Source organism: Staurois parvus, unplaced genomic scaffold, assembly GCF_062004578.1.
Source record: "Staurois parvus isolate SC_StPar_1 unplaced genomic scaffold, SC_StPar_1.0 ptg000424l, whole genome shotgun sequence".
NCBI lineage: Eukaryota > Metazoa > Chordata > Amphibia > Anura > Ranidae > Staurois > Staurois parvus.
The window spans coordinates 797639-810542 of record NW_028318220.1 but is presented as its reverse complement, the minus strand read 5'-3'; the positions used below and the strand labels follow the sequence as shown (position 1 = coordinate 810542).

Sequence of the window (12904 nt, the reverse complement as noted above, 5' to 3'; positions counted from 1 at the left end):
TTGTGAGAAAAAAAAATGATAAAAATGTCATATGGGTACAGTGTTGCATGACCGCACAATTGTCATTCAAAGTGCGACAGCGATGAAAGCTAAAAATTGGCCTGGGCAGGAAGGGGTAGAAGTGCCCGGTAGGCAAGTGGTTAAGCATTCAAAGTGGTCAATGTTGATTAGGAGTGAAGGTCCAATTTAAACATTCTATCATTTAGCTCTTCAGTATGTAATACCACCTGGCGCCGCTGGATGTCTCTACCACCTACTCACGCGCCCAGTCTCGGTTCCCAGACCGCTCCGTAATCTCGCGGGAAGTGTTGCGGCCACTAATGAGAGCGGAAGTCGCTGCTAGTTCTCTTTTCCGGCGGCCATAGTGGACTGTGCGGCTTGGTAAGGAGCTCTGGGGCCAGGATGGATTATAATCCGTTGTCATCCTCTCCCGCACGGCTCTCTTCATGTGTTATTTCTTTGTTAATGGATAGAGGGCCCCCCGGAAATCTTGACGGGGGAGATATTGGCACAGCGATGTGTAAACGATGCCTGTAGAGTGACTGGAGAGCTCTCTTTCCTGCTCTGTAGGCTTCGCCGGGAGGTGGGGGCTGTAGGAGGCACCTTGTGTGCTGGACGGTGTGCTGGCAGTGACACGGTGGGGCTCCTGGACACCCCCGTGTGAAGGCTTCATTGTGAGGCAAATGTATTCATGTGCTGTGTCCTCATACAGTTTTGATACATGATCACATCACTGCAATGTAGCCGATCGTAGAATATAGAAGTTCAGGAGCATGCAGTGATCATTCAGCGGCTTCCGAGCATCTAAGACATGAATGGTTTCTGGGAAACCTGACAAATCTCTTCTTGTGGATCTCACATGAAATCTGAAGCTGTGTGGACATTCTAGGAATACATCCAGATCTGTTCATGTATACTTCCACTGGTTGGTCCGATATGTAGTGTCTGGGCATACCGGTGCGATTTCAGGTGCGACTTGCGGATTGAAATTGCATCTAATGAATGTCAGTGTGTTAATGTGCGATTTGCTGCAGCATGGTTTCTAAAGTCGTTCTTGCATTACTTTTTCTGCAGTTTTGTTGCAATTTCACATACACAGAATATAGTAAAAATTGAACTGCAAAATCTTCACAAGTCGCAAAGTCTCCAGAAATTGCACACAAATTGCGCAATTTTAAATTGCGGCTGTGCGACCGGTGACTTAGTTTCAAGCAGTCTCAATTGCAAACAGTTTGGAGCTGATATGATCACGTCTGCTTTGATTACTGTACTAGGCTACCCAAAGTGGGCCCATTAAATTGCTGTATGGCTACTTACCGGCTGTTTTGCAGACGTGTGTGATTAACCTTTAGACGCTGAGCGCTCGCAAATATGGGGCCTCTCGGTGTCTGGGCCTTGACGCCAAGTGGCCGCATATTTGCGTGCCATTAGAAAATACATATGTGCTGAGAGCACGTGCTCCCAGCACATATGTCCGTGACTTGCGGAAGGGTCCCCATCTCCCCTTGCGATCGGGACCTTTTCTGATCATGTGACAGCGAGTCACGTCAGTCACATGACCTTAAAACACCGCCCTCCTCCTGGCTTCTGAAACCCTTAAAGGGCTGGGAGGCGCTAAGGGGTTAAAGTATAGCTAAAGGCAAAACGTTTTTGTTTTTTAGTTTGGATGGAGTGGAGAGGGATTAGAACTCCTGTCGGGTTTTTATTGCTGTGTGTAGCCCCATTAGGGAGATTCTCCTGCTTACCATTATGATTGAAAGTAAATCCCAAATTTTGTGTTGTCCCCAGATAAGTAATGGAGGGGAAATCTTCCAATGGGGAGACCTGGGGAACCCCAAGGAATTCCCTGAAAGTGGTTGTAAAGGCTCCCTAATACCTGAGCACCATCAAAATCCAGAAATGTGCATGAGAACCTTGGCTGTCCTGGGTCTCTTCCTCCTCATTGTCTGATAGCCTGTGAGCCAATGCGGGGGGAGGTGGAGTCAAGCCACAGCTCTCTGCTTGTGAATGGACACACAAAGCAGTGGCTCGGGAGGGCGCCTGCTCGGATGCCCCATAGCAAGCTGCTTGTTATGGGGGCATCTGACAGGAATGAGGAGCCAAGAGCATTGGTGGGGGACCCTAGAAGAAGATGATCTGGGCTGCTCTGTGGAAACATGACATGTTTGTAAAAAAAAAAATAAAAACCCTAAACCTTTAGTACCGCTATAATTTGGAGGGTTTTTCTCACTTCCTGTTTTGGCTATGGAACAGGAAGTGAAGGCATATCTCCCCAATGGGACACAGATGGCAAAAAATAGACAGGTTATAACCTTCCTATGCCGTATCCAAAATGAAAAGAAAAAGTTTTGCCTATAATTCTACTTTTAAAAAGTTTTCACTTCCGCAGAGAGCAGATTTTACATTCAAGACCCTCTCTGCTCCCTAAGGCCCCTTTTCTATAGAGCAGACTCCATTGAGGTCAGCAGGGGATCTGTGCACAGAGCTGAGCAGGCAGATGACACATCTGTGTCCACTCAGTTCCTGCAGAGTAGACATGGACACAGACCACCCTGCTCTTATAGGTTGGGAGTAAATGAACTCCACTGTCCATTTACACCTGACTGTCATCAATATACCTAGACAAAGGAGGACAGATCTCCTTCAGGTTTTGTTTTTGTTTTTTTGTATTAGATTCAAAGTAGGCAGGTGTAAGCCAACACAAGTCCATTTACATCTGCCAGTCCATAGGGGTGAAGGGATCTTCCAATCAGGTCTACCTGAAAAACTGACAGTCGGACTGTTCATGTGAATGGGGTCTAAAGCCTCATGCAGATGAACAAATGAGAATTAATAGTCTGCTGCATTTAGATGTGAATCAACTTTCTGCATCTGGATACAGCAGCATTCTGTTATAGCTACATACAAACATGACACTTCACTTCAGTTTGTATACCTCCAGAAATTCCATTCCTGTGACTGGGGCAGTCAGATTTCTAATCCCTTTTAACCGCTTAGATCAGGGGTCTCCAAACTTTCTAAAGAAGGGACCAGTTTACTGTCTTTCAGACTTTAGGGAGGCTGGATTGTGCCAAATGGGAGAAAACAATACCCAATCTTCCAATCTTTGGTGTGGAGGGGGGGTATAGCTGGTGTCAGTGGAAGGAATAGTGCCCCATTTTTGTTGTCAGTGAAAGGATCTATACCCCATCATTGCTGTCGTTGGAAGAACTAGTGCGCCATTGTTTGTGTCAGTGGCTGGAATAATGCCTCAAGGACCTGGATAAAGGAGGCAAGCAAAGGGCTGCAGTTTGGAGACCACTAGTTTAGATGAGCGGTCTCCTGCATTCTGCAGCAGGACTAACCATTGATCTGTACAGGGTATAGTGATTTCTGTGGCTGTTCCCACACAGGGTGTGTGGAGGTAGTTTCTACTCTGGAAAGAATTGTAGATTCTCACCAGCGGCAGCTTGTCCTAAAGAGGCCTAAACAAATCTAAATGGCAATGTTCTGTAGTAGAAGAGAGATGCTAGCCTCCCTGCTAGCCTGACTCACCTATCTTACTTCCATCAGACTGTTCACATTCCACACTCTACGAGCATCTAATGCTGACATATGCTGCCACGTGCTGTGCTTCCATCTCCTGCCCCCTACGTCACTTCAAGGTTTATTTGTTGATGTAGTGGTCATAAGGTAGAGCCACAATGCCTAGCCGAGGACATGGGTATCTGACGGTTCTAAAAACGTTGAATGCTAAACTGTTATGGAGGTTTCAGAACTCAGTTGAAGGGGCAGTAGGAGACATGACAGCTGATCTGTTACATGTGACTGGCTGATGGGTTTGTTTAGGGAGCTGACATTGTTTCTTAATTAGTTTCTGATGGCTTGTCATGTGTGCCCGGGTTTTGTTAGCCTTTTCCTCTGTAAACACTCAGATTGTTATAGGGTATTCGAAAGATGCAATCTGCATGGTTTTGCGATAGTTGCATGGTGTACAACCACTAGTTCAGACTGTTCCTCTAATTTGGCAAATCTGTATTTTTTTTTTTTTTTGGTGGTCATATATGTCCTTTATTAATGTTAAGGTTTTTTTTCTTTTCTTTTTACGAAGTTTGTTACTTGTTTTATCATTTATTTTCAAGGTGTATTTGTGCATGTTACAGCTTGCTGTGTTTATTGCATTGTGATCATACCAATAGTTCTTGTCTGTTTCTCCTTTTAGGCAACATGAAGTTCAGTCCATTTGTTACTTCTGACCGAAGCAAGAACCGCAAGAGGCACTTCAATGCCCCCTCACATGTTCGTAGAAAGATTATGTCCTCTCCCCTCTCCAAGGAGTTGAGGCAAAAGTACAATGTCCGCTCCATGCCCATCCGCAAGGATGATGAAGTACAGGTACGCTACTATTATCGGATCTACAGAATGTCTTGGTGGGGTTGTTTGCTGTTGTGACAGGGCTTGTCTGTTTGTACACAAATTGGGAAAAATCAAACTGTACAGGCATTTGATGAGAAAAGGTATTAAAAGTATTACCCAGTAAGAAATATTTCCGTTGTTTTGATTTTCTTTTTTTTTTTTTTTTCTTTAGAAGCGTAAAATGCTAATGGATAATTAATATATATGTGAGAGTGACTAGGGGTTGGTTGTTTTTCTGAAATATGGTTGAATGATTGCAACTTTCCAGACCTTGTTGAAATTTAAACAAATTGCATTTATTTTTATTTAAAGCATTAGATAATTGTGACATTTGTAAATTAAAAACTGACAAATTGCGCTTTAAGCTCTTGCCTTCCTTATGAGACTTTCTTCATACCTGTGTATGAAGGGATTGTAATAGGGAGGTATATAGACTCATCTGAACTGGAGCGGTGTCTGTATTTTGTGACTGCTACACCTCATTAACAGATGAAACAGCTGCTTTCTCTCATCTGTCATTTCCATATTTAAATACCCTGGTTTTTTTAATGACGCTTCCTTGGATTTGCAGGTCGTACGTGGGCACTACAAAGGCCAGCAAATTGGCAAAGTTGTCCAGGTGTACAGAAAGAAATACGTCATCTACATTGAACGTGTACAGCGTGAAAAAGCTAATGGCACCACTGTCCATGTTGGTATCCACCCCAGCAAGGTATGTTCAGTGCTTCTTGAAAACGTATTTTGACTTCTGATGAAGCCTTTATTTTAAGTGATTGAAGTACATGCCACCTTATGTTGCTATAGATATAGATTTTATGGTCTGTCTGATTTCAGAAAATCAAGCTTTTGTTGTGGGAATTAGGAGTGATAAATAATTTGCGGGTTTGATATGATGGTACGTTGAGCAACAATGGTGATTTGTCACTGAGGTCCTAGGTTCTGCTATAGTCCTGGATTTTATTTCCGCTTCTAGAAACTTTGGTAGTGTGTCTTAGTCTCAGATAGACCTGGGATATTTAGGTACATATATGACTGTGGTGTGTTGGGCAAGGACTGAAGTGGATAGTGATCATGTAGTCTAACTCTGTGTTTCTCAACCTTTTTCCAGTGAGGGCACCCTTGAAAAGTATTTTCAGTCTTGAGGCACCCCAGTCTAAGGCTTGGTTCACCTTGCTGTGTGTTGCGGACTGCGTACAAAATCATGCTAGTTCCTGACAAGCAGACAAACGCACTGCTCTTTAGCAGAAATGCAGAGGTGTCATTCATTCTAAATTATACCTCCATGCATTGGCAAACATGGTGCGTTTTCAGTGCAATTTTTAAAAGGGTACAGGAGTTCTTTCCAGTGTTTCTGCAGGGCAGCCAATTTAAAATGAATGTCCTGCCCTATATGCAGCAGCACAGATGTGAACCAAGGGCTTGCTCACATGTGAGGTTTGAGGGTGATAAAACCACACGCTGAAGCTGCATTTTTATCACCCTCACCTGCTGCCCCTTTAGCTGTAGAGGCAGCAGCTGGGGTTGTACACATGTTGTGGCTGCAATTGGAAGTATACTCCCAGGTGAATGGGGCTGATAATTACTTGTGTTTAAACTTTTTTGCAGTTCCTTCCTGGTTTCCATGTCTAGGCAAATGTCACACATTCCAGGAATCTTCTGAAGCGGAGGAGGGTTTTTTCAGATAAGCACACCCTCCTGCCTTCATGCCTTAGTTAAGGGCAGATGGATTCCTGGAAGTAAATGCTAAATGAATCATCTGCTCTTACTCAAAATGGCTTTGGCCAGAAATGCTAGGGGGTGTTTTTCAAAGGGATTTCTCAGCAAAATAAAATGTGGGGACGTGGGTGGGTGGTTTTGCTTTCAATATTAGAAATTTAATTTAAATATTTTTGCTTTGTGGTGCCCAGATGCAAGGTAGTTCATTTTTAAAACCAGTGGTGAGGAGGCAACTTATTGCCTCTTCATCGCCTGTCATATGCCTTTGAAAAGTGATCTGAGGGATGGGAAAATCAATTCTGATAGTATAGGAACTGAGGATCAGGATAAAAAGTACCAGCAACTACATTTTAGATGACTGTAGATAAGTGGCAATTGCTGAATAGGCTCTATATGCAGATACAAATCAGTGGTCTGACTTGATCATTGGAAGCTACATTGGATAACATGATTAGCCACTGATGCTGATGATTCTGTAACTAGCTTCAAACTCTGCAAAGATTAATTTGTTCAGTGGCAAAGCTGCAAATCCATACAGCACAGTCATTTTGTTTTGTATACATTTTGATGTCTTCTAGCACGATGACATTGCCCTTAGTTGGTTAAAGGGTAAATACTCTATAGCTGCCAGTGCATGCTCTTTAGCTGGTTGCTTTCTGCACATTTACAGGAAAAAAGCGTCATTATTCTGCTGCTCCAGTTTTGCAAAAGCACAACATGGAATGCCGATCTCCAGTCTTTTCCTACTATCTACATTCAGTCACCTCTGGTTGTTTGACCCTCATTATCCACCAGCTACGTGGATTTTAAGTACCTTTTGGGCCTAGTGGCATCACTGCCACACAGTTACAACTTGTCTGTATACAAACAGAGAGGGAGCAGTAACACTGCTACAGGTGACCTCAGCCCTTAGTTGCCTGACTGTTCTGGGACTGTCTACTTTGCGCCCTCTAAAGGGACCATAGTCTGGAATCCAGCGACCCTGTGGGTGAAGACCTATAAGGGTTTTCATAATCGGCGTCTCCCTTGGCTCCTTTGGGTGAGGCTGTGTCCCCTACACTGTCATCAAGGGCTTCAACTGCTGTTGAAGACTGTTTCTACACTCATCGAAGATACTGACTTCAGAGGCTCCAAGCATGCTCCAGTGCTTTCTCATGCAGAGTCTTCTCTCTGTTCTTCCCATAATCTTAGAACAGGGCTCACCACCAGCCTGTTGCCATTTTTGACTTTTTTTTTTTTTTTTTTGAGGGGGCCTCTTCCTAGTCACTTGCCATTACCTCAGAATTACAAGAGGTCGGTTTAGCCCTTATTGATGCAGTATGCTCTACTGCTCACCTTTTTTAAGAATTTTACTGACCAGCAGTTGGCATCCCTCCTTAACCAGTTGCTGACTGCGGGTGGCAGCTACAGGACACAGTGGATGCGGCTCCCGGGACTGGACCGCTTTGAGGGTGGGGGATCATGTGATTGTTATGCGATTATATGATCACAATGGCAACAAAGCTGTTATGAATTCATTCATAACAGCTGTGATTCCTATAGTGATGCTGTGATTGGCTGACAGCGATCACATTGTACCTGGGCCAAAGTATTGCACTCGAGATCAGTGGATTGTGGGTGCTATGCCAGGCTCCTGCAGACTCTTCCTCTGCTGAGGTATGGGCTTTTATTTACAAAGCTGAAAAGTGTCGGTGGACTACAAATGTGGTGATTACCATACTTCCATTCCATTGAGAATTTCAAGTCCACCTGCTGTGTTGGCAGACTGGACTTGTAGTTCATTCATTCAAAGATCTGTCAATGAATGACCTGGATGTGCAGGCAGAGGCCCACACACCTATATCCATTTCAAAAGTGACAGTAGCTCAGGAGGAGAGGAACCCCTTCAGTGTCACTGCCTCCCCTCCTGTGCTGCAAAGGTTAAATGCTTGTTTATGGTTGTGGGGATGTGGTGTATTACCGTATTCTGCACTCCCAACACTTTTCTGCCCGAGCTCAACGTTGATCGGTCCCACTGTGTCATAACATGCTGTACTAGGCTTTTAACTTTATGTGAGGAGGTGAGCAAGCAGCAACTAGTGCCCAAAAGGCCTTAGAAAGGCGACAGCCCTGGACTTGTTGCATGGGTAAAGAGCCTTCTGTAGGGAGGAATAAGGCATTACAACTTATTCATGCACCCATAGACTGAACAAGCATTTAACGTGCACACATTCACAAAATACGAAGGCCCCTCTGAATGGGCAGCAGAGGGGAGGGGAGGGGTGGGCTTAGCTTCTTCGTGTGCTGTTCTCCTCTTTCACAGTCCAAGGTGTCTCAGGTGTAATTCCCTCAGAGCAATAAACTTGTCAGAGATAAATAATAGAGGTCCAGGAGATATCCTGCAGCTCCATGGGCTTAACTCAGTGTGCCTTCACTTTTTAAAAGTGGCGGCTGAATTCCTGGAATTCAGTTTTAAAGGCATATTCTATATTTACAAATATGTAATAAATGCTCCCTCGTTATTACAATGTGCATTCATTAAATATTTGCACTTGCAGAGCATTGCAATTATGATCAGAGCAGTGCATATGCTTCTGCATTGTTTACCCTCAGGTCTGTATAGACCTTCTGTTAGGGCTTGTTCACACTTGACTGTTTTACCAACGCTTGCCAAACGCCCCTATAGCGTTTGGCAAGCGTTGGTCCGGTGTTTGCAGAATGCTTTTTAAATCGGCAAATGCTCCGCAAACGCTGCATGCACGGTTTAGCGGCGGTAGCCAGGCGTTTGCCGAGCATTAAAAACTCCCCACAAACGCCTATAATGAAGTTTGAATGGTGTTACTCCGCAAACATGTCGCAACCGCAACGCAAATGCCGGCCGGGCGTTTGCGGAGCTGCACCATAGACTAGAATAGGAGGCTTTGACGCCTCCTGACTCGACCGTTTTGCCACGACGATAACGCTCCCGTTAGAACAGCACCATGTACTGCAATGTGCAGAATTGTCCGAGGCGTTTGGGAAGCGGTAAAAACGCTTCCCAAACGCCTCTCTGCCGCCTGCACACAACGTTAGTGTGAACGTAGCCTTATGGAACTGGAGGATGTAAACTGAACTGCAAATGCACGAACATCACAGCCCTGTTGCTGGCACAATTTAGGAGTTCCTCTGCCGTGGTGGTTGATCGGACTTGTAGTTTTCCCATTCATGGTTTACTGTGAATGGATGCTGTGTGCGCACAGCTATGCTGAGTTCAAATGAATACTTGTATTTGACAGAATAGGTGGATGTTCTGGTGTAGGGAGCTTTATCATATCTTGATACAGTTAATGCTAAATTATAGTACAACGTGTATGTTCATCCTTTTGATACACTGTTGAAGAAAAGCAGAACCACCTGGGGTGGAAACTTGATGCAGCTCTCTGGCTTCACTACATATTCTTTCATAATGTACAATGTGGGGTAAAAGTGCTTTTTTTTTTTTTTTATTTTTTTTATTTTTTTTTTTTTTTTTTTTTTTTTTTTTTTTTTTTGCACTATAAACAAAAAAGACTGAACATTTTTTAGATCAAAAACAATATTTTTGACTTTATTAAACATGTCTGATAAAAAAAAAAATTAGAACAAATTTCGTCATAAATATAGGCCAAAATGTATTCTGCTACATGTCTTTGCTAAATAAATAAATAAAAATCCCAATACGTGTAAATTTAATTGGTTGACGTGAAAGTTTTGTAGCGTCTACAAATGGCAGTGTGTATATATACCAGAATTTTTTTTTCAAGAAATATATATACATACATGTGAAACTCGAAAAATTAGAATATCGTTGAAAAGTTCATTTATTTCCTTAATGCAACTTAAAAGGTGAAACTAATATATGAGATAGACTCATTACATGCAAAGCAAGATAGTTCAAGCCGTGATTTGTCATAATTGTGATGATTATGGCTTACAGCTCATGAAAACCCCAAATCCACAATCTCAGAAAATTAGAATATTACATGCAATCAATAAAACAAGGATTGTACATAGAACAATATCAGACCTCTGAAAAGTATAAGCATGCATATGTACTCAGTACTTGGTTTGGGCCCCTTTTGCAGCAATTACTGCCTCAGTGCGGCGTGGCATGGAAGCTATCAGCCTGTGGCACTGCTGAGGTGTTATGGAAGACCAGGATGCTTCAATAGCGGCCTTCAGCTCTTCTGCATTGTTCTGTCTCATGTCTCTCATCTTTCTCTTGGCAATGCCCCATAGATTCTCTATGGGGTTCAGGTCAGGCGAGTTTGCTGGTCAGTCAAGCACAGTAATCCCACAGTTATTGAACCAGGTTTTGGTGCTTTTGACAGTGTGGGCAGGTGCCAAGTCCTGCTGGAAAATGAAGTCCGCATCCCCATAAAGCTAGTCTGCGGAAGGAAGCATGAAGTGCTCCAAAATCTCCTGGTAGACGGCTGCGTTGACCCTGGACTTAATGAAGCACAGTGGACCAACACTAGCAGATGACATGGCTCCCCAAATCAACACAGACTGGAAACTTCACACTGGACTTCAAGCATCTTGCAGTGTGTGCCTCTCCATTCTTCCTCCATACTCTGGGTCCTTGGTTTCTAAATGAGATGCAAAAGTTGCTCTCATCAGAAAAGAGGACTTTGGACCACTGAGCTACAGACCAGGTCTGTTTTTCTTTAGCCCAGGTAAGACGCTTCTGACGTTTGTTGTTCAGGAGCGGCTTGACAAGAGGAATGTGTGTGGTGGCTCTTGATACACTGACTCCAGCCTCAGTCCACTCCTTGTGAAAGTCTCCAACACTTTTGCATGGCCTTTTCCTGACAATCCTCTCCAGGCTGCGGTCATCCCTGCTGCTTGTGCACCTTTTTCTTCCACACTTTTTTCCCTTTCACATAACTTTCTATTAATGTGATTTGATACGTTACTTTGGGAACATCCAACTTTTTGCAATTGCCTTTTGAGGCTTTCCCTCCTTATGGAGGGTGTCAATGATGGTTTTCTGCACAACGGTCAGGTCAGCAGTCTTTCCCATGATTGTGATTCCTACTGAACCAGACTGAGAGACCATTTAAAGGCTCAGGAACCCTTTGCAGGTGTTATGGCTTAATTAGCTGATTAGAGTGGGACACTTTGAGCCTAGAATATTGCACCTTTTCACAATATTCTAATTTTCTGAGATTGTGGATTTGGGGTTTTCATGAGCTGTAAGCCATAATCATCACAATTATGACAAATCACGGCTTGAACTATCTTGCTTTGCATGTAATGAGTCTATCTCATATATTAGTTTCACCTTTTAAGTTGCATTACTGAAATAAATGAACTTTGGCATGATATTCTAATTTTTTGAGTTTCATCTACACGTACATATATATATATATATATATATATATATATATATATATATATATATACACACACACACACATATACATACATACTAGTAATGGTAGCAATCAGCGACTTATAGCGGGACTGCAACTGGCTTTCTGACATTGGTGGGGAACTGACTGTCACTGACATCCCCAGTGACACTAGTACATTGATTTGTGCCAAGAAAAAGCACTGACCCAGTACTCATGACACTGGGCAGGAATGGGTTAACATCTGGGGCAATTAAAGGGTTAACTGTGTGTATGCTTACAGAGCAATAAAAAAGTGTGTAGGAGCTGACGGGATAGATTTGTATTGTTTACATACAGACCTCTCCCCCTCAGTGATACTCAGCGATCACGGGGTGCTGGCGAGGAATCTCCAGCTGGGACTCAGGGATCGACAGCGGAAGCTGCCAATGGCGGCATGGGTAGAGCAAGCGTGTCCCCTACCCCGAAATGCAAAATCATGTTTGTTTTATATACGTGATATTGCACAGCCCTGCAGCAGTATTTCTGCTATAGGGTGGCAGGCAAGCGGTTAAGATTTCTCATTTAGCGCCATTGACTGAAAGAAATCGGATTTCCTCCATTCACATGTCAGTGTTTGAGAAATCTCCCCTGCCAACTAGTGTATCCTTGCAGCTGGTGCTCCTGTGGCTGTCAGGCGACCCAGTGACTTTACATGATTGGTTGCTGTCTGTTTTTTTTTTTTTTTTTTTGTAGGGTGGGAAGTTGTTGTCCCTAGAACAACTAATGGAACTCTTTCAACAGTCAACTATCTGATAAGAATTTCCCTCACTTTGATAGGGGTAAAGGGAATTTTAGCTATACATATATTCTTAATGTTTGAAATCAAGTGAGAGATTTGTTTTGCTGTGGATTGATAGATGCACATTGCTGACAAGTGGTAAGCTACTTTGTATTCCTTTTTGTTTTGAAACACCCAAGAAATATTTGTACAACCTTATTGAAGATTTTTACCACTTAAATATTGTGTAAGTAAAGGTGTGCTGTTTGTGTGTTTAGTAACTTCTTTCCTTTGACTTAGGTGGTGATCACCAGGCTAAAGCTTGACAAGGATCGCAAGAAGATCTTGGAACGCAAGGCCAAGTCTCGCCAAGTTGGCAAAGAGAAGGGCAAATACAAGGAGGAAACAATTGAGAAGATGCAGGAGTAACTTTATCAATAAAAAACTGTTCTGTTTCCAGAAAGTGTGGCTCTCCTTTCTTCAGACTAGTATTGTAGCCTGTTTACAAATATACCTGTTTACAGGCCTGGCAGTTCTCAACCAGAACTAGGAGACAGCTTGAAACACCTAGGAGATTCAAAACCTGTATGCGAATATATGTAGCTGAGGCTTGCATAGTTAAGCAGCCTTTACAGTTCAGCTAATTTTGAACAGGCTTGATTTTTAACAAACAAAAATACAG

At 43.1% G+C, this 12904-nt stretch overlaps 1 protein-coding gene across 1 annotated transcript; it reads left to right on the top strand.

Moving 5' to 3' along the window:
- The first annotated feature begins 277 nt into the window (after positions 1-277).
- RPL26L1 (ribosomal protein L26 like 1) lies at positions 278-12685 on the top strand. The gene is made up of 4 exons (XM_089687391.1): positions 278-381; positions 4202-4374; positions 4967-5107; positions 12523-12685. Exons 2-4 carry the CDS (start codon positions 4207-4209, stop codon positions 12649-12651), a joined length of 438 nt encoding a protein of 145 aa, XP_089543517.1. The 5' UTR covers positions 278-381; positions 4202-4206; the 3' UTR covers positions 12652-12685.
- Positions 12686-12904: the final 219 nt, after the last annotated feature.

Excerpts from the sequence above, each read along its gene's own strand:
- RPL26L1 (XM_089687391.1), top strand. The coding sequence starts at position 4,207 with ATGAAGTTCAGTCCATTTGTTACTTCTGACCGAAGCAAGAACCGCAAG. Across the intron at positions 4,375-4,966 it reads GCAAGGATGATGAAGTACAG|GTCGTACGTGGGCACTACAA; the intron begins GTACGCTACTAT and ends TTGGATTTGCAG. Across the intron at positions 5,108-12,522 it reads TTGGTATCCACCCCAGCAAG|GTGGTGATCACCAGGCTAAA; the intron begins GTATGTTCAGTG and ends CCTTTGACTTAG.